General features: G+C 31.7%; 1 protein-coding gene across 3 annotated transcripts in view; it reads left to right on the top strand.

Moving 5' to 3' along the window:
• Positions 1-18,782, top strand: part of r (carbamoyl-phosphate synthetase 2, aspartate transcarbamylase, and dihydroorotase rudimentary) — a 165,928-nt gene that overhangs the window by 112,165 nt on the left and 34,981 nt on the right. For 2 of the 3 annotated variants that reach the window (XM_085817355.1, XM_085817353.1), the window contains exons 37-38: positions 3,498-3,641; positions 14,410-14,636. In XM_085817355.1, coding sequence (XP_085673481.1) covers positions 3,498-3,641; positions 14,410-14,636 — 371 coding nt within the window. The remainder of the gene's footprint in view (positions 1-3,497; positions 3,642-14,409; positions 14,637-18,782) is intronic. The other variant, XM_085817356.1, reaches the window with a different exon arrangement.

The raw sequence follows: 18,782 nt of genomic DNA on the forward strand, positions 1-18,782 counted from the left end.
TTCTAAATGAAAGGAAATGATATATATAGTTATCTTTTTTTCCCTAATTATCCATTTCAGTTTTTTAGAGAAAGATTTATATATTTATTCATATTTTGTTATTCATATTTTGTTATTCTTTGTTTAAATTTGTTAGTATTTATTACAGGTTAAGTTTACTTAGAATTTAGTTAAAAATTTGCAACACAGTGATATAAAGCAAGTTTGACTATAAAAATTGTACTTATGTTTTTGAGTGTGAAACCTTTCCCATTTTACATTTTTTACTTGTTTTAGGTAATATATGCAAAGAAAGGTTATAAATGTCATATAACTGTGTATTATATTTGTATTTTATATTTTATTATATGTTTAATAACTTGTAAATTTTAGCTCAGTATTTTAAAATAATAGAATGAAATATCATGATGCAGTTTGAATATAATTCTCCATGAGCTCTGTAATAGATATTGTCATAAGATTAATTTATAATTACTTTATGACACATTTTCTTCTTAATAAGTAAATCGGTTATTTAATTGTTTGACATCTTGTACTTAACATCTTTGTTTTGAGAGTTTGTTATGTAATTTTTGTTTTGGCAAAACTCATAAAAATACAGTATATATGGGTTCAGATTCTTTTATTCCATTAAAAAAATATGGGCATTGTTTTTTTCTGCTCAAAGGTGTTTGATTTAATTAAACTTATTCATCACTCGTTTATTTTAAATACTAACAAGTATTGCTTCATGTTTAAAATAACTCTATTAGATATTTTTTTTGTAATAAATTGATATTCAAATAAATTAATACTATAGCTTCCAAACTAATTTGATTTATATCAAAACTAGATATATAAAATTTGAGACTGTACTGAGCTAGGTTAGGTAAGGCTTACTAACTTCCTGAAAGCATCTGAGGGCTTGTATCATAGGAGGAATATCTAAGGGCAAGAGGTTTGTATTTATATGTATGGAGGAGAAATATTATAGTAAATGCAAAAAGCCACATGCAGTGAGGTTGTTCAATCTTTTGGGATCACTGGGAAATAAATCATGGTAGAATGATCAATTTTCAATAGTTTTATATACCTGGCTAAGTGTAGAACAATATATGTTAAGGTTATCAAAATAATTTTTCAGATTTAAGATAGAAATTATATTATAAATATTACTATATTACTTCAGTCAAACTTAATCAAAATAATACTCTGAAACCTCAGTTAAAGTATAATTCACTGTCTGATTATTCATCGTCTGATGGCCATTCATTGTCTGAAATGTTCGTAAATCAGAACTATTTTCTCTATAGGAATTAACGTGAAATGGATTTAATTCATTTATGAACAAAAGGTGATTGTTTATGTAAAATTTATTACAGTAACTTTTGCACAAGTTTATGGCTCACAAATCAATGAAAGTTAGTCCATCTAGGATAAAAAAAGGTAAGCATAAAAATAAAATGCATAAATAGATGAACATTTAATTTAATTTTACCATACCAATATGAAAGAGAGTAGATGATGTAAATGTTGAGGAAGAGGAAAGGAAGATGTGTTATTTTTAGCAGAAGGAATCTTCCTGCATGAAGATATCAGTTAACAGTCTTTCTGGAGTAACTTCTTTTCTGCTATCTTAGTCTTAATGTCACTTGACACTGCAGGAGCCTTACTGGGCTTCTATTTCACTCAGTATGTGTCTAGTGTGATATGTTGTTGTCTATTATTTTAAACCTCCGAGCATTATGGGTTTAGTTTTGAAATTTCAAAGTTCCTCAAAATGTTATGAATAAATTATATTTTCTTAACTATAATCAGAAGAAAAAAAAAAAAAAACTCTCAGAAAATTTTCATATCTAATGAATATGAAAGCAACCCTTCTATACAGAATTTTCTGCCCATAACGCTGAGAGAGTTAAAATGTTTCTAAAGAGAGACATAGTGTCATTGAAAATGCTTAGGTTGTAGCTTGCTACTGCTTTATTAGGGTTACGTCATTCTGTGAAACATTTCACCTTGTCCTGTTTTGCATAAATTTCATAGGCCAGTTCGTCTTTTCTTCTTTCTCTGAAAACACTTCTCCTCAATTGCCTTTTATTGCTACTTCTGAAGTTGTTCCACTTTTTTTTTTTTTTTTTTTTTTTTTGTTAGCTCATTTTTATGCTCTTATAATAACTCTTTCATGTGTATATTCTTAATTTCCAAGCCCATGGTTTTGCCTAGAGACCCAATATCATTGATAGCAAAATTTTGTCAGTATAATTTCTCTCAAAATCTCTGCCTGTAACACAGCTAGGCCATAATTTTCCCCAGGCTGAATTCTTGAACCTGTAAGTCTTTTGCTGTCAGGCTTTGTTAATGAGAATTAATGGAAATCTTTGAATGTTGATTTTGTGTCAGAGGTTACTTGAAAACACCTTTGATGATAATCATCTGTTGCTGACTTGAGCATCTGTACGTTGAGGCATATTTTGCCATCCGAGATTTTTTTGGTTAAAATAATTTGTTTGTGAACTGATTTGTTTATGATCAGAAGTATTCATGATAAAAAATCCAAAAAATTTCATGATCCAAAAAATTTCACCAGTATTTTACTTTCAGAATTACATGACTCTAAATATATAAATATGATGCTAATATAATTTAGAATTTTTTTTGGAGGGGGCATAATATAGAATTGCAAAATATATTAAAATTAAAATGCAGTTCAGATGCATATTATTTCACAGCATTTAAATAATTATTATTACTATTACATATGAGAACATTTAAAAAGTCCAAAATGATTAAATTATTTTTAAGCTGCGAAAATACTTCTTAAGATTTTTTGATAAAATTCTGCAGTTCTCATAGTTTATTGTGAAATTTTTAATGCTGAAATATGTCTGAACAAAATTATCTTGTAAATTTTCCTAAATGTAATGCTTATTTAGCTTATTTATGCATTTTATGTGAAAGAATTGGTAAATGTTTGTTCGATATACCTAAGAGAGATTAGTTTTATTTCTTATTACTTTTCTATCCATTTTGAAGAATGTTAGTTTTATTGGTTAGTAAAGTCATTCTGTTAATGATTATTGATCAAATAGAAATTATGCAATATTTAACAAATAAGTCTTTTGCAATAATTTTTATACTTAATTTTTCAGATAGTATTTCTGATTAGCTTATGAAGCAGATGAAGCAGGAATAGTTTGAAAATATATCATGTAATACTGTAGCATATAAATATTTTGATGTAATAACAGTCTTAAATCTTTAATCGAAAAAGAAAATGTAGTGTGGTATTTTTCTAATTTTTAAACATTGAAAACATTAAGAGTATTTTTTTTAAAATGATTAGGATTGGACATTTTTCAAGAATTAAAAGAGTGAGAATAAAAAATTCAGGAAATGTTAAACTAAAATAATAAGCACACATGAGCATTTCCTTATATCTTCTTTTCGTCAGTAACCTTTATGATACTATCTTTCTTTTTCATACATAATCTGTTTGGTTCTCTTCTTTATAAAAAAAGCTGGAATACATTGGTCTCCAAAAAAATCAGCAACTCTGTCTAGTAAAGTAATTGGAAATGCAATGTCTTTCCTTCCAAGCATGAAATCTGTAAAGATGCCAAAACAGGCCTTACATGGTGGTGGTACTTATATTGTAGGAAATAGTAAGTTACCTTCTACTTTCAAATGTTTGCTTCTGAACTTTCTAAAATATTAAGCAGAAGCATACTTAACATTAACTTTTTGGAATTAACCGCTAGTCCAACAAAACTAATTTAATCATCTTTTTTATCAGCCTTGTTGTATGCATATTTAGCTAACATAATAATAATATTTGAATTATAAGGTACTGTTTTTTAAAACAAGTTTCTGTAATATAAAATATCGATATTTAGTATGTTTGCCTTGTCAGTATTAAATATTTAGCTTAAAATCATCATGGCAAGAAAAATCAATAAATCATTGTCCACGATGCAACAGTTTTAATATAATTGTTACAATATATTGCTTATTACACAGTATAATACTATAACTGTTAGAGTATATTGCTTATTATACAATGTAACTGCTATAACTGCTACAATATATTGCTTATTATGCTACAGAATGTTCTGGTATGCTTCTTACAGGTGCAAGGTATTTTACTTGTTTTCAAAATTATTTTTTACAATGCAAAAACATATTGGACATTATCTAATAGAGAAACACTAAAGTTTGGTGCACAAGACATTTTGTGGGCTATTTCCTTAAATTGACATAAAGAAATAGTTATAGAATAATGTTGACATAAGTGAAAGCTTATAGAGTAATTAAGTTGACATAAATGAAAGTGTATGAGTTTTCATTTGCTTGAATTCTACCTGTGCTCAATTTATGGAATAAAATGCTGCAGCAGTTTTCTGTCAAAGTTTTTGCTATGCAGTGATATGGTTAATAAGATATGGTCAATGCAGTGATATGGTCAATAAGAAAAGCTGGTCTCTGGTGAATCCCCAGTGAAAAAACGTCATCTATGGATCTGGGAGGTTAAGAGTACAGTGTATGGTCATTGTTTTTCTACTAGTCTACCAAATCCTTTGTAGACAAACTGAGGCAAACATATTTAATGTAATTTAAACAAGGACCATAAATTTCTTTTCCCTATCTGTCATTTCTAAAATCGATAGTTCTATTTGGGAGAGCTTTCGATCTCTATATTCGATTCAAATCATTACTTCAATTAAGTCTTAATGACTTTTATTTACACACATATTTTATATAACAATATATACATAATTCGAGATCAATTTCAAATCAAAAGATGAGGATCATCCCCCCTTCGTATCAAATTCTATCAAGAGAAACCGAGTGAGCGACCGCTCTCTTCCAAGTTCATTTTTCAATTCCTCGTTGCCACTGGCAGAAGAGAAACTTTCGCTCATTTCGCGTTCGAGTTGTAATATTTCTCCCATCTTTTGATTTTTGACAAAGTATGAAAAAATGGAAACAATTGTAAAATGAAAATTGAAATACGAATATAAGATGAGTAATTTAAATCTTACCAAAATCAACAATTTTATCTAGGTGTAACAAATATCTTGAATATTTTTAACTTACTTAATATTCTGCTAACTTATATTCTTTAAACAACAGGCAAAAAATTCTTTTCTGAAAAATACTAGTAAAGAGATTAATTCACTAAACTGGAAAATCAAATTGTATACAAAATTAAATTCAAAGAAAGGAATAAAGAAAACAAATAATAGTGATACTGAAAACAAAATTAAACTAATTAAAGTTCTTTGGTTTCACAATTTTTCTGCCATATTTACTAAACTGAATGTTTTTAATCAGAATTTTCAAGTTCACAGTCTTTATCAATTACTAAATCATTCCTTTTACCAGTATTTCTCGTAGATGTAGATGATTCAGTAGTTTTAAGTTCGAAGATAGATTCTTTATTGTCTATCTCCATTGGAAATACTCTTTGAACTGGTCTTAACGGTTCACCACTAGATGTTTTTACTTTCACCACTCTGATGTTGTTGTGTTTTCCTGGGTATGTTTCGATCACACGACCCATAGGTCAGTCTGTTCTTTTCCTTTTATCGTCCTCTACAAACACTAAATCACCTTTCTTGATAGTTTGCGAAGGTACAGTCTTTGGTCGATGTACTAACATATCAAGATATTCATCTCTAAATCTTTTACGAAATTTCACACGTAACTTTTGGTGGTATCGCGATCTTTTCGATAAGTTGATTTTATCCAAACTGTCCAGATCCGGAACACCTTCAGTTCGCACATCCTGAATAAACATAGATGGAGTGAGTGCACATAAATCGGTGGAATCTTCTGACTCGTATGTTAATGGTCTGGAGTTGATATTTGCTTCTGCATCACATAGGATAGTTAACATTTCTTCATATGAAAGTTATGCTTTTCCCAGGACTCTTCTCAATAATTTCTTGATCATCTGAACCAGTCTCTACCACCAGCTGCCCCACCATGCTGCGGTTGGTGGATTTAACTTCCACTGAATTTTCATTATCGAAGAACTTCTGATAATTTGGTTCCAGTCAACAGATCGTAGCAAATTCCTTGCCCCTACAAAATTTGTGCCATTATCGCTGTATACTACTCTTGGCCGTCCTCTTCGTGCTATGAATCTTGTAAATCCGAGAAAAAATCCATTAGTCAATAAACTTTCAATTAATTCTAAATGAACCACACGATAAACTCCACAAGTAAAAAGCAAGATCCATGCTTTTCTATTTTGGTTTAAATAAAGTGGTCCTGCTTCATCAACACCTGTCACCTCAAATGCATAAGCATCTCTGACTCGATCTTCTGGGAGAGGACAATGCACTGTATCAAGAGCTTTCGCTGAGTGTCTCTTGCACCGAATGCACTTCGATATGACTCCTTGTACTGTTTTTCTTCCTTTTATTATCCAAAATTTTTGACGAATATTGGTCAAAAGAACTTGAGTACCAGTATGTAAAAGTTGTAAATGGTAGTCTCGTATCATTCTTTCTACTAATTCATGTTTGGATGGAAGTACAATGGGGCACCGGAAATTTTCATCATCATGTCTTCTTTAAATCTTCGTTTTCAATCTTATAATCCCTTCTTCATCCCTGAAAGTAAAATGTCCCTTCAACTGTTCTTCACTAGAGAATGCTTCTTGTTGAACAATCGTCACTAATTTCTTCTCGGCAATGTCCAATTCTTCAAAACTCAGGGTTTTGCCATAATTTCTTCTTCCATGTCTACAATTATTTATGAATCTTAGAATCCAAGAAATCATTCTCACAATTTTAAAGTAACTTGAAAAGGAAATCAGATACCACTTTCCAGCGGTGATATTAGCCAAAGTTGAAATAATGTTCTTTCGCTTTTCTTTCATAATTTCTTCTTCGTTAGTAATCACTTCACTAGTTGGCCACACTTCACCTTTCTTCATAAGCCATTCTGGCTCTTGCCACCAGCGAGATTTTACAAAACTCTTAATCGAACACCCTCGTGATGGTATATCTGCTGGATTCGAATTTCCTAGAATGTGACGCCATTCAGATTCCGATGACAATTTTCGTATCTCTCTTACTCTATTTGCTACAAATGGCACCCAATGGTCATCTCTTTGGATCCAAGAAAGAGCAGTACTCGAATCTGTCCAATAGTTCCTTGTAACGTTGTCTAATTTGAGTGTTTGTAAAGCAAGAGCTGCGAGTCTGACTCCTATACAGCAGGGTAATAATTCTAGACGATTTATGGTCATTTTTCGTAATGGACTCACTCTACTTTTGGCTAGAAGAAAATACACCAATACATTTTCACTTGTTTCTTTTCTTAAATAAATCATACACCCATAAGCTTGTTTACTTGCGTCATAGAACATATGAAGCCTAAGACTTTCATTTCCATTTATATCTAAAGCCCTTGGAATTCTAACACTGGATAAAAGTGACAAATCATCAATCCACAAATAGAACTCTTTTCCTAAGTCTTCGGGTATATTTGTATCCCAACCAATTTTTAACAACCATGTCTTTTGTATGAGTAGTTTAGGTGTTAGCATTATAGGGCAGAGAAAACCCATGGGGTCGAAAATGCAATGTACTGCAGACAATATATTTCTTCTAGTAAGATTCACTGGTTTGTAAGTAGCAGTCTTCACCTCACAGAAAAGGCTATCATCTTCCTTATCCCACAAAATTCCCAACACAGGAGTAGGTTCTATACTGTCTTCAGATTTCAGAAGTGTGCTCCCACCCTCTCAAATCGAATGATGCAGAATCTAATATCTGTTTTGATTCCTCGATGAATCGCATAAGTCTCTCTTCATCAGGAACAGATGTAATGCAATTATCTACGTAGAATGATTCTTTTAAATTTTCCACTGTTTCAGGGTATTTAGACGATTTTAGATCAATGTGATGGCTTAATACAGCAGCCAATAAAAAGGGACTGCAATTCAATCCAAAAACAACGCGTTTATGTCTAAAAACTCTAAGTTCCTCCTTGTCAAAATCTTTCCACCATAAAAATCGTAAGAAATCACGATCACTTTTATTCACTGACATTTGCAAAAAAGTCTTTCTTATGTCTGAAATAACTTCTATTCTTGCAAAATCTAGAATTCTTGCGAAATCTAGAATTCTTGCGAAATCTAGAATTCTTGCAAATCTATTATAGGAATAATTTGTTCCAGCAAATTTGGACCCTTTTCTAGACAATCATTAAGTGAGCGCAAATTTTTGTCTTTACAGGAAGCATCAAATACCGGTTGCAATTTCGTGGTCAAAGTTTCTTTGAATACCCCTTTATGTGGTAAATAGTGACACTGATTATTCATTTTGTGTTCAGGAACTTCTATAATTCCTTCATTCAACCAATCTGTGAAAACATTTTCGAAATCCTTGAATTTGCCCTTTTGTATCTTCAACCGGTGTGTCGTACTGTTTAGACGCTGTCTAGCAATATCGAAATTTTGACTTACAGTCCTTTTCTGTTACCCAAGGCAACTGAACCTCATATCTTCCCTCTTTAAAGGTAACAGTTTCATTAAAATGATTCAATGCGGCAATTTCCATTTCCTTTCTACATTTTGTTTCAACAGGGTCTTGAATCCCCAATAAATCTAATTTCCACAAATTTTCAATCTTCGATGTGTGAATTAATAAAAAAGTCACTGCGATGACATTAGTTACATATTCCTTATCGTCAGTATGATCAAACAATTTTCCCATTAAAATCCAACCCATTTTGGTTTTCATTGTAACTAATGATGAGTTCAAACGTTCAATTTTGTCTTTTACTAATTTCCAATAATTATCAGCTCCAATGAGTAAAGATACGTTGTTGTTATCTAAAGATTCGTGATCAACATCCGCTAAAATTATTCCCCTATCTTTTAACAACTCCCGAATATTTTCCGGAGGATAGTCTAGCTCAGCACTCGATATTTCATCAGTCTCTAAAACCTGAATAATTAAATCCTGGTTATCAAAAATGTTTTTTATTTTTACTTCTACTTGCGCACAGTTCTGTTTGGTAGGCACTTGAGATCCGAAAGTATGAATCATTTTTTCTTCCCTTCCTACGACTTTTAATCCCAGTTGTTTAGACAGATGTTTCTGAATATACGAGCATTGACTAGCGCTGTCAAATAAACAACGAACTAATTTCTTGCGTGACCTACTTTTAAGTTCTACTGTCGCCGTCTGTAACAGTATTTTATTCCTACCGATGCTAATGTGATCGCACGCTGAATTTTCTACACTTTTTGATTGCGATGGTTCGGGTTTTTTCTCATTTTTGTAACAAAGGGTTGCATTATGTTTTTTGTGGCAGTATACACAAGACTTTTTCTCCGAACAATCGGAAAATCGATGACCTTGAGCCAGACAAACATAACATTGAGCTTGTAATCTCGGAACATTTCGTTTTTCATTTACACTCATATTACACTTTTCACTATTATGTGTGTTATTTTTGCAAAAAATACTGTTTTCTTCTTTTACAGGGGCTAATAATTCTGACGCCGACGAGGGGTTAACTTTAGAGTTAAACTTATTGTTTGTGTATTTACAGTAAAAAGTCGTTAATTCGGACACCCATAATCCGGAATGATCTATAATCCGGACCACAAAGCTACAAACTTTCTGCGCATGCGTCGAGTTCACGCATGCGCACAGGCGTTTACGAGAGCGCGTAAGACCCTTACGGCTGCGAATATGTTTGGACGCATGCGCGTTTAATGTGTAACGGAGTTATACGCTAAGCTAAAGTTATCTAATTCAGTTAATGTTGCAGATTGCGTTGTACCTTAATCTTCGAATTGGATCCGGCTTATTATTTTTTGCAGACTGTTAGAGCAATTTTATAAAAGTAAGCTTGAACTTTCGATTATGTCAAATAGAATTTCCGATATATATTTACTACAAAGCGAAAGTATGTTTTGAAATCCGAAATCTGTTTATCAATTTCACGCAGCGGATTGGAAGTTGATCTGTCAACACTATCCTTATCTTCAGAGCAGATGTTTTTATTTTATTTGGATTATAATTCTGTACTAAGTTTAGTATTTCATCTCGATGTACTCCGTCTTTGATATGATTTAAATCAAGTTCCTTGTCATTATAATTCGCTTCCGATAGTGAAGAAAGTGACCCAGAGGTTATTGAAAACGAAAACATTTCGATTGACAAATTAGTCGGTATTCTCAACACAGCAGTTATAGGACTTGGAACAGCGGAACTTTGTAACTAAACAAGAAATTATGTCTGTTTAATAGAATTAAAGAGAAAGTATTATCACATGAAACGAAGCAACTTACATTGAAGGAAATGTTTAATAAAGTAAACAAATAAGTATTAAGTTTTTTCTTTTTGTAAATTTTGATACCCTTTAGATCATAATTGTTCTTTATTTCATAAATTACGGTTTCATATTTTTAATTTTGTAATTTTTGCATGCCATCTTACCAGATTTAAACTGATGATCTATAATCCGGAAAAATCGATAATCCGGAATCGCCGAAGTCCCGACGAGTCCGGATTAACGACTTTTGACTGTATAATTACTTTTGTTTTTGTCGAAGTGTTTATTCTTTACGTTCAATGGAACGAGTTTCGGTTCCGGTTTGTTAACTGCGTATGTTTGTTCGTGGCATTCAATTTCGTTTTTCAAAAAAGCAATTAAACCTGTAACATCAGATTTCTCTTTTGGATCACGCTTTTGATGATATTCGAGAATCAAATCATGAGGCAATAATTTCAATAATATCGGATTTAACAAGTGTCCGTACGAACCTGAAGTTACTCCTAAATTACTTAAGCTTTGAATGTTTATTTCACAAGCATCGTGTAATCTTCTTAGTGCATTTAAGTTAGAAGAAATTTTAACTGGTTCTATGTCCAAAAGATTATTCATATGTGATTTTATAATTTTCTCTGGTTTTCCAAAGCGTTCTTTTAAAAGTTCTAAGCACGAATCGTAATTGTGTTCAGTTAATTGAAATCCTTCAACGACATTATATGCTTGCCCTATCAATAATGATTTCAAGTATATGAATTTTTCAATCTTGCTTAACGCTTTGTTCTGATCAATTGCAGCTTGAAAACTGTTAAAAAATTCTAACCATTTTCCTCCATCTCCTGAGAATTTTGGTATATTTAACTTTGGCAATTTCATAGCCGATGACGCTACATTTATTTCAGAAACAGAAGTGGTCAAAGAATTTGTATCTGATGCATTTTTCACAGACAAATTTTCATTACATTTATTTAATCTTATTTTAATTCTAAACTTTGCAGACATAATTTGTTCATTGTATTTATCACTTGCAGTAATATCTTTTTCAAATTCTTTAGCATCTTTTAACTGAAGTTAAATTTGTAAATTCAACATTTTCAACGTGTTTTCTCTTTCGATAATTGTTTCATTCATCTCCTGCAATTCCTCAATGTTTGTGTTTTCGATGTTTTCTAATAACAAAGATTCTATTTTTGTAATTAATTTCGTAACGCTACTGCATTCATTCGTACGTTTCTGCTTCAGTTTGTCTAAAGCTTCCATGTTTAAAATTGACTAATCACAATATTGAAACTCAGTTTTTTTTTCCAAATTTTCAAAGAAAAAGGAATTGCTTACCTGTTTTACTGGTAATCTATCTGCTAATCTTCGAAATTCTAATCCAAAAGTCCCTTAGTGAAGGCACCACTAAAATATGTCATTTCTAAAATCCATAGTTCTATTTGGGAGAGCTTTCGATCTCTATATTCGATTCAAATCATTACTTCAATTAAGTCTTAATGCCTTTTATTTACACACATCTTTTATATAACAATATATACATAATTCGAGATCAATTTCAAATCAAAAGATGGGGATTATCCTCCCTTCATATCAAATTCTATCAAGAGAAACCAAGTGAGCGACCACTCTCTTCCAAGTTCTTTTTTCGATTCCTTGTTGCCACTGGCAGAAGAGAAACTTTCGCTCATTTCGTGTTCGAGTTGTAACACTATCAGTCTATGTCAATAACGTTTTTTACGTTTTAAGGAAAAGCAAATTTGAAAACAAATAATATACATTCTTTCTTTTTGAAACTTTTGTTGCTTATATCTAAAATGGGGTCAAATGGTGATTGCAAAGTTTTGTTTTGAAATACAGTGTAAAGTCTGAAATTGTTTGGATTTTAGTGATTCTATATTTCAGAAATGTTCAGAATTTAGATCATCAACTTAAATCAAGTAAGATGACATGTAGACATGGCAACATTGGGGTTGTGCTTATTGTTAACATCAGACAGAAGAATGCTATTGTTTTTGGCCATCATGGCCACTCTTTAACCAGCAGGTGTTTGAAAGTGATATGCAAGATTCTGTGGCATTTATGGCACACATGCTTCCTTTTGTTCAGCATTATACTCTCTATTCCTTTGTAATTGGAGGGGGGGGGAATTTTTTATATTATATTTTATTTTTGTTTATGGCTGATGGTCTGGAGGTCCCTGAATATTGAGCACCTGGATTTTGGACTTGTATTATAATAACTTTAATGAATCGAAATTACTTTTAGGTATCAGAAATTGTAAATCTATTGTGGTAAATACTCGTAGTATGCCATATGAAAGTCACATCATTAATCAGATACAGTAAATAATCTACTTAAATACAAACATTATTGCTGGGTCAACTACATTAGGCGGCCTAATTTCACATAAAATTCAAAGGTGTTCAGGATTGCCATTGCATGGCAATGAAAAATGTAACTTAATTGCAAAAGGTTATCTGGCAGGAGAGTAAATCCATGTGTTTTGATACTTCTGAGCAGTAAGAAATTTGCTAATAAATAGACATGTCATTGTTATTTATAATTATACATAATTGAATCGTAATTGTTAAATATGAGTATTGTTTTTACTTATATTTAAGAAATGCCTACACACACACACACACACACACACACACACACACACACACACACACACACACACACACACACACACACACACACACACACAAAAAGTAAAACCGGAATGATGACAAATCTGCTGTACTCAACCACTGTGCTTCTCTCATAATAGAGCTAATATAAAACTTATATTTAAGTACTTTTTCCATTTATAAAATACACACCATTATTTTTATTTCATTACACAATAACATTAGAATAAAGAATCCAGTGTATAAAAAAATTTGTTCAATTTTACTGTGCTTGATAATTGCCTATAAATTCTCTGTCAAATATACAAAAATATACTCATAATAGATTACAAATAGATGTTTGTACAATTCTTATAACACATATTTTAAAATGTCATTCATTTGCATTCATAATTTATTTCATACTTTTAGTGATTTTGTGTATAGTTAAAGAAGTGATCTCTTTTAATATAATAATTTTCAAATTTAAATTATTTGCTATATATTAGCCACATAACAATGCCAGATGTAAGCAAAATTATATGTAAAATTTTTAATTCTACTCTTATTGAAAATGAACATTAGAGGTAAATCTTTATATGCATACAACAATGGCATTCTGTTTTAAAATATTTGCTTCTATTCCTGCACCTAAGTATTTAATGTTAGTCCCTTTATTCTGTTTCTTTTCACTTTCTGCTTGTGTATATCCCCATGAAATCAGCATTGCGATTTCTTATTTTCTTGTGAATGCTTAGGCGTTCATGTTTAACCACTTTTATTTTGTTCGCATATTTAGAGTAATACATGTAATCTCTTTTTAAGCTTGGGCATGCTTCTGAAGTATGAAATAAGAATAACATTGTTTTTAACCACAGCTGTTGTATTTGAGAGTTTGTAATTTGGTCTTGTATACAGAGTTTATTTCTTGTGAACTAACATCTTTTCCTATGTCCGCTGAATGTGCAATGTGAGCACTTACACTTCAATACAAAATGCTGATCAGTGTTGCATTTGAATTTTTAAGTGACATAATTTTGGCTTTAAACCTTTGTGTTTGTTGATACTAACATTACTTGTTTTTACTTCAATCTCCCCTTGTTTTCAGTTAATTGTAATGTTTTCATTAATAAAGAACAAAAGTTATGTGTTGTAATTATGTATGCTTGCATTTTTTAAATCTTTGTTTTAACAATCTAAGCAATAGCTTGCTTTTGTCTGAATATGATATTTTAAAAAATTTTATGTGTATTTATTGTTCTTTGCTCCTTTATTTTTCAGTGATCTAAAATTATTATCATGTCACATTATGAAAATAAACAGTAGTTTATGGTACAAATTTTAAAAACTGCTGCTTTTGTGACAGTTGTGTAATATGTAATATTTTAATAGTTATGAAGTACTCCTGAATGAAAAATTCATCTTAATTTTCAAAGATGTATGAGTAAAATGTAACATTACACATTATTCTTATTTATATTTATGGAATCCTCCTTATTTATATTCATGGAATTTTCAGAAATGCATACTCAGACAATGCAGGATTTTATAAGCGATGTGTCAAAACAACTTATAAAGGAAGTTGAGGAACCTTTAGTTGTGGCTAAACATAAACCTGTTGATCCACATATTGATTTAAAGGGACCTCTTTCATATATCCCAAGTGCTTCACCTTCTGCACTCCTAGCAGTTCCTGAATTACAAGGAAAGCACATCCTTAAAGTTGATATGTTCTCCAGATATGAAGTAAGCAGATTTCTGGTTTAATTAAGTGTAATTGTTTTATTTTTCATTGTCAAATTGAAATTGTCAATTTATCTAATTTTGTAGTTAAACATTTTTTAACAACATTGCACACAAGCCTGAGTGTAATTTGGATGGCTTTAGAATTTGTGTTAGGTAAAATAAGTGAAGTTTATCTGTAAAAACACAAACTAGGAAGTTACACACTTGCATGCATACACCACCCTTCCCTGCACACAAAAATACATATTTTAATTTGCTGTAGTCCCTTTGTTTTCTGCTTTAATTTGGATATAACAAGAAATAAAAGAAGTATTTTATGACTGCAAATTACACCATTCTATTATGCGTCTACAGTGCTTCTACATGATGGTAACATTTTTACATATTATTGCATGCACACACACACACACACACACACATATATATATAACACATATATACACATAAATATATGCAGTACAAAGTCCAAGATCTGCAATCATCTGGACTTCAGCAATTTCAGATTTCAGATGATCAGTTTAAATCTAGTAAGATGACTTGTAAAAATTATAAAATTAAAAATATGAAATAATTGTTTAGGGAAAAAAATGAAGCATTTATGATTTTAAAGGAATAAAAAAATTATATATAAAAGCTCAATATACGCCGCGGAGCGCAATGAATTGGAAGTGGATCTGTCAGCACTATCCTTATCTTCAGAGCAGATGTTTTTATTTTGTTTGGCTTATAATTCCTTACTAAATGTAGTATTTCATCTCGATGTACTCCGTCTTTGATATGATTTAAATCAAATTCCGCGTCATTATAATTCACTTCCGATAGTGAAGACAGTGACACAGAGGTTATTGAAAACGAAAAAATTTCGATTGACAAATTAGTCTGTATTCTAGACACAGTAATTATAGGACTTTAACAGCGGAACTTTGTTACTGAAGAAATTGTCTGTTTATAGAATTAAAGAGAAAGTATTATCACATAAAACGAAGCAACTTAAACAACTTACATTGAAAGAAATGTTTAATAAAGTAAACAAATAAATATTAAGTTTTTTTTTTTTTTTTTTGTAAATTTTGATACTCTTTAGATCATAATTGTTCTTTATTTCATAAATTATGGTTTTTAATTATGGTATTTTTAATTTTATAATTTCTGCATGCCATCTTACCGGATTTAAACTGATGATCTATAATCTGGAAAAATCGATAATCCGGAATCGCTGAAGTCCCAACGAGTCCGGATTAACGAGTTTTGACCGTATATATGCAGTACAAAGTCCAAGATCTGCAATCATCTGGACTTCAGCAATTTCAGATTTCAGATGATCAGTTTAAATCTAGTAAAATGACTTGTAAAAATTATAAAATTAAAAATATGAAATAATTGTTTAGGAAAAAAATGAAGCATTTATGATTTTTAAGGAATAAAAAAAAATTATATATAAAAGCTCAAATATACATTTGTATGTTTCATTAAACATCTCTTTCAATTTGAGTTGTTCAAACTGTTGTGCTAATACTTTTTCTTTGATTTTGTATGTTTCATTAAACATTTCTTTCAATTTGAGTTGTTCAAGCTGTTGTGCTAATACTTTTTCTTTGATTTTTATAGACAGACATAATTTCTTGTTCGATTGGAAAATTTTACAGTTTTTCTCACTAATGATATTGATATTTTCTGGATTTAATACAAATTTCGCTGTTCATTAGTTGAGTGGTCACTGGGGCATTGCCATTGCAATAGAAAACTTCTGTTTTATCAGTCTCATTTATTATCATTTCTCCACATTTCTTCAGAAATTACATTAATTGGAAAATTCACCATCTCTAGCAATTAAAATCTATGCCGGTATAAGGTTGCTGTTTTGCCTAATTTTGCACTCTTTTTAGCGTGAATATCACCATCACTATTTTCTTGCACCACATCTGCTCTGAAAAGTACATAGTTTCACATGCAGATGCAGCTACATCTCTAGAATTATAGTCTTTTCAAAATAATTAAAAATTCACATCCTAATTTTGAAAAGGTAGTTGTAATAATGATAGTTTGCAAAAAATCCTGGATCAGTTAGTTACAGAAGAACACAATTTGTGGTGTTAACTGAGCTTAATTTCTTACAAATTAATTTCTTTCTTGTTGCCATTATGCCAATAAAAGAAAACCAGTATTAACAATATCCTGCTCCAAAACGTTTGTTGTGTATTTTAGTTTGTAAGTCCCAGACAGAAAAATATTAACCTTCCACTTCCACTATCATTCAAGGGGCGAAAGTGTGGTTGCGGCTAATGTGAGTCAATGCATTGTCATTGATCACCATGTGATTCCCTAGCGAGGTGTTTGAAAATGATCTGCTGGAATCTTGGTTGAGAGAAAAATCACTGTTTTGATAATCTGCTTTTTCTGATATTCGTCATTACTAATTTTTTAAAAATTTCTTTTACCCCCCTCCCCCATCCATTTCCCCCCTTTTTTCTGGAGGTTTAGATCATTTGGAGGTTAGATCATTCTGGATTTTAGATTTTTGTACTGTATATATACCATATTTATTCACTTATTTCACTCTTTTTCTATTAGTTTTACCACTTGAAAACCAGGTGGAGAAAAATATGTGGTGTATACTGTTTTTAAGGAAATGGCCAACTGGCCCCCACAGAGTTAAGTTGCTGAACATTGGTAATTGACTTAGGATTCGATCTTGGCAAACCAGGTGGTTGCATGTTTGTTTTTCACAGTTTTCTCTATGTGTAAGTGGATACAAACCAGTTCCCCTTAGAAAGTCATCCATAAAAGCATCCCTTCCCATAGGCTGATAGCCCTCAAGATTTAATCAATTAACATAGCCTGACTTTATCTAATTGTTTAAGCAAATGATATACATAGCACATTGAAACATACATGTAAAGACCCTGTAATTTTATTACATTATGTATTTTAAAGGACTTATCAGTGTCAATAATATTCTGTTTATTTACATAAAATAATTTCCTGTTTGTGCATATATTTTGTATTGTTACCATAATGAAATGTTTCTAAATCATATACTAGGGAGAATTAGGGGGAAAATATATGTAGAGGGGGAATATGGAAGTATATGTGTGCATATATATATATACAGGGTGTCTGGTAAATGTTGCGACAAACTTCTGGGGGAGGTAGGGCACATCATAAGGATTAAGAACTACAAAGGAACCCCTGCCCAGAAATGTCATTGTACGTCACCAGGGGGGTTGTACAGGAGAGTTCTAGTGGAAAGTGAGGATTGCCTCATTCAAGTGGTAGGCAGGGGCGTAGCTAGAGGGGGCATCTGTCCCCGAGCGCAGAATCCAAGGGGCGCCAAACTGATGTTACGACATTTTAGAATTAAATGTTTTCCATCCTTGGCAAGCAGTAGGGGGCGCAAAATCTTCAGTTGTCCTTGGATGCTGAAAACCCTAGCTACGACTCTGGTGGTAGGCACCATACAAAGAGAAAGGAACACTCTACGAATGGAGAGCCTGTGAACATGTGGCTCCAACATGATGGAGTACCTGCTCATTTTGGACTAGATGTTCGTATCCATTTGAACAGATCATCCCCGCATCGATGGATTGGGCATGGTTGACTGGTTCCCTGGCCCTCACGCTCAGCGGATTTATTGAGCCTTGATTTCTTTTTGTGAGATGCCATTAAAAGTGTTGTATATCAAAATCCTGCTGTGTCTGAAATGGATCTCGTTAGAAGACTCGCATGTACAGCTGGTACAATCAAAGGAACTCTTGGTGTGTTTGAACATATCCAGCAATCAATGGTACGTCGGTGACAGCCATGTTTGGTGTCTGATGGTGCAAAATTTGAGCATCTGTTGTATAATTGAAGCTGTTATACACCATTTGTATTCATGTCCAATAAATGTTTCAAATTAATCACTCCTTGTTTCCTTTCCCATCTTCTATCTTCTACCTCTGCTACCACTTATGACATTTCCAGGCATAGGTTCCTATGCAATTCATAATCCTTATGTGTCCTACCTCCCCCCAGAAGTTTGTCACAACATTTATGGGACACCCTATATATATACACTCACGTTTGTGAAAATTGCAACACCATGAAGGACTTGCGCGAGTGAGCTGAAATTTTCAGGAAATGCAAAGTAGCGCATGATATGCAAAT

The sequence above is a fragment of the Stegodyphus dumicola genome, chromosome 5 (assembly GCF_044657685.1).
Source record: "Stegodyphus dumicola isolate Sdum_Otavi_A_Nest chromosome 5, ASM4465768v1".
Classification (NCBI taxonomy): domain Eukaryota; kingdom Metazoa; phylum Arthropoda; class Arachnida; order Araneae; family Eresidae; genus Stegodyphus; species Stegodyphus dumicola.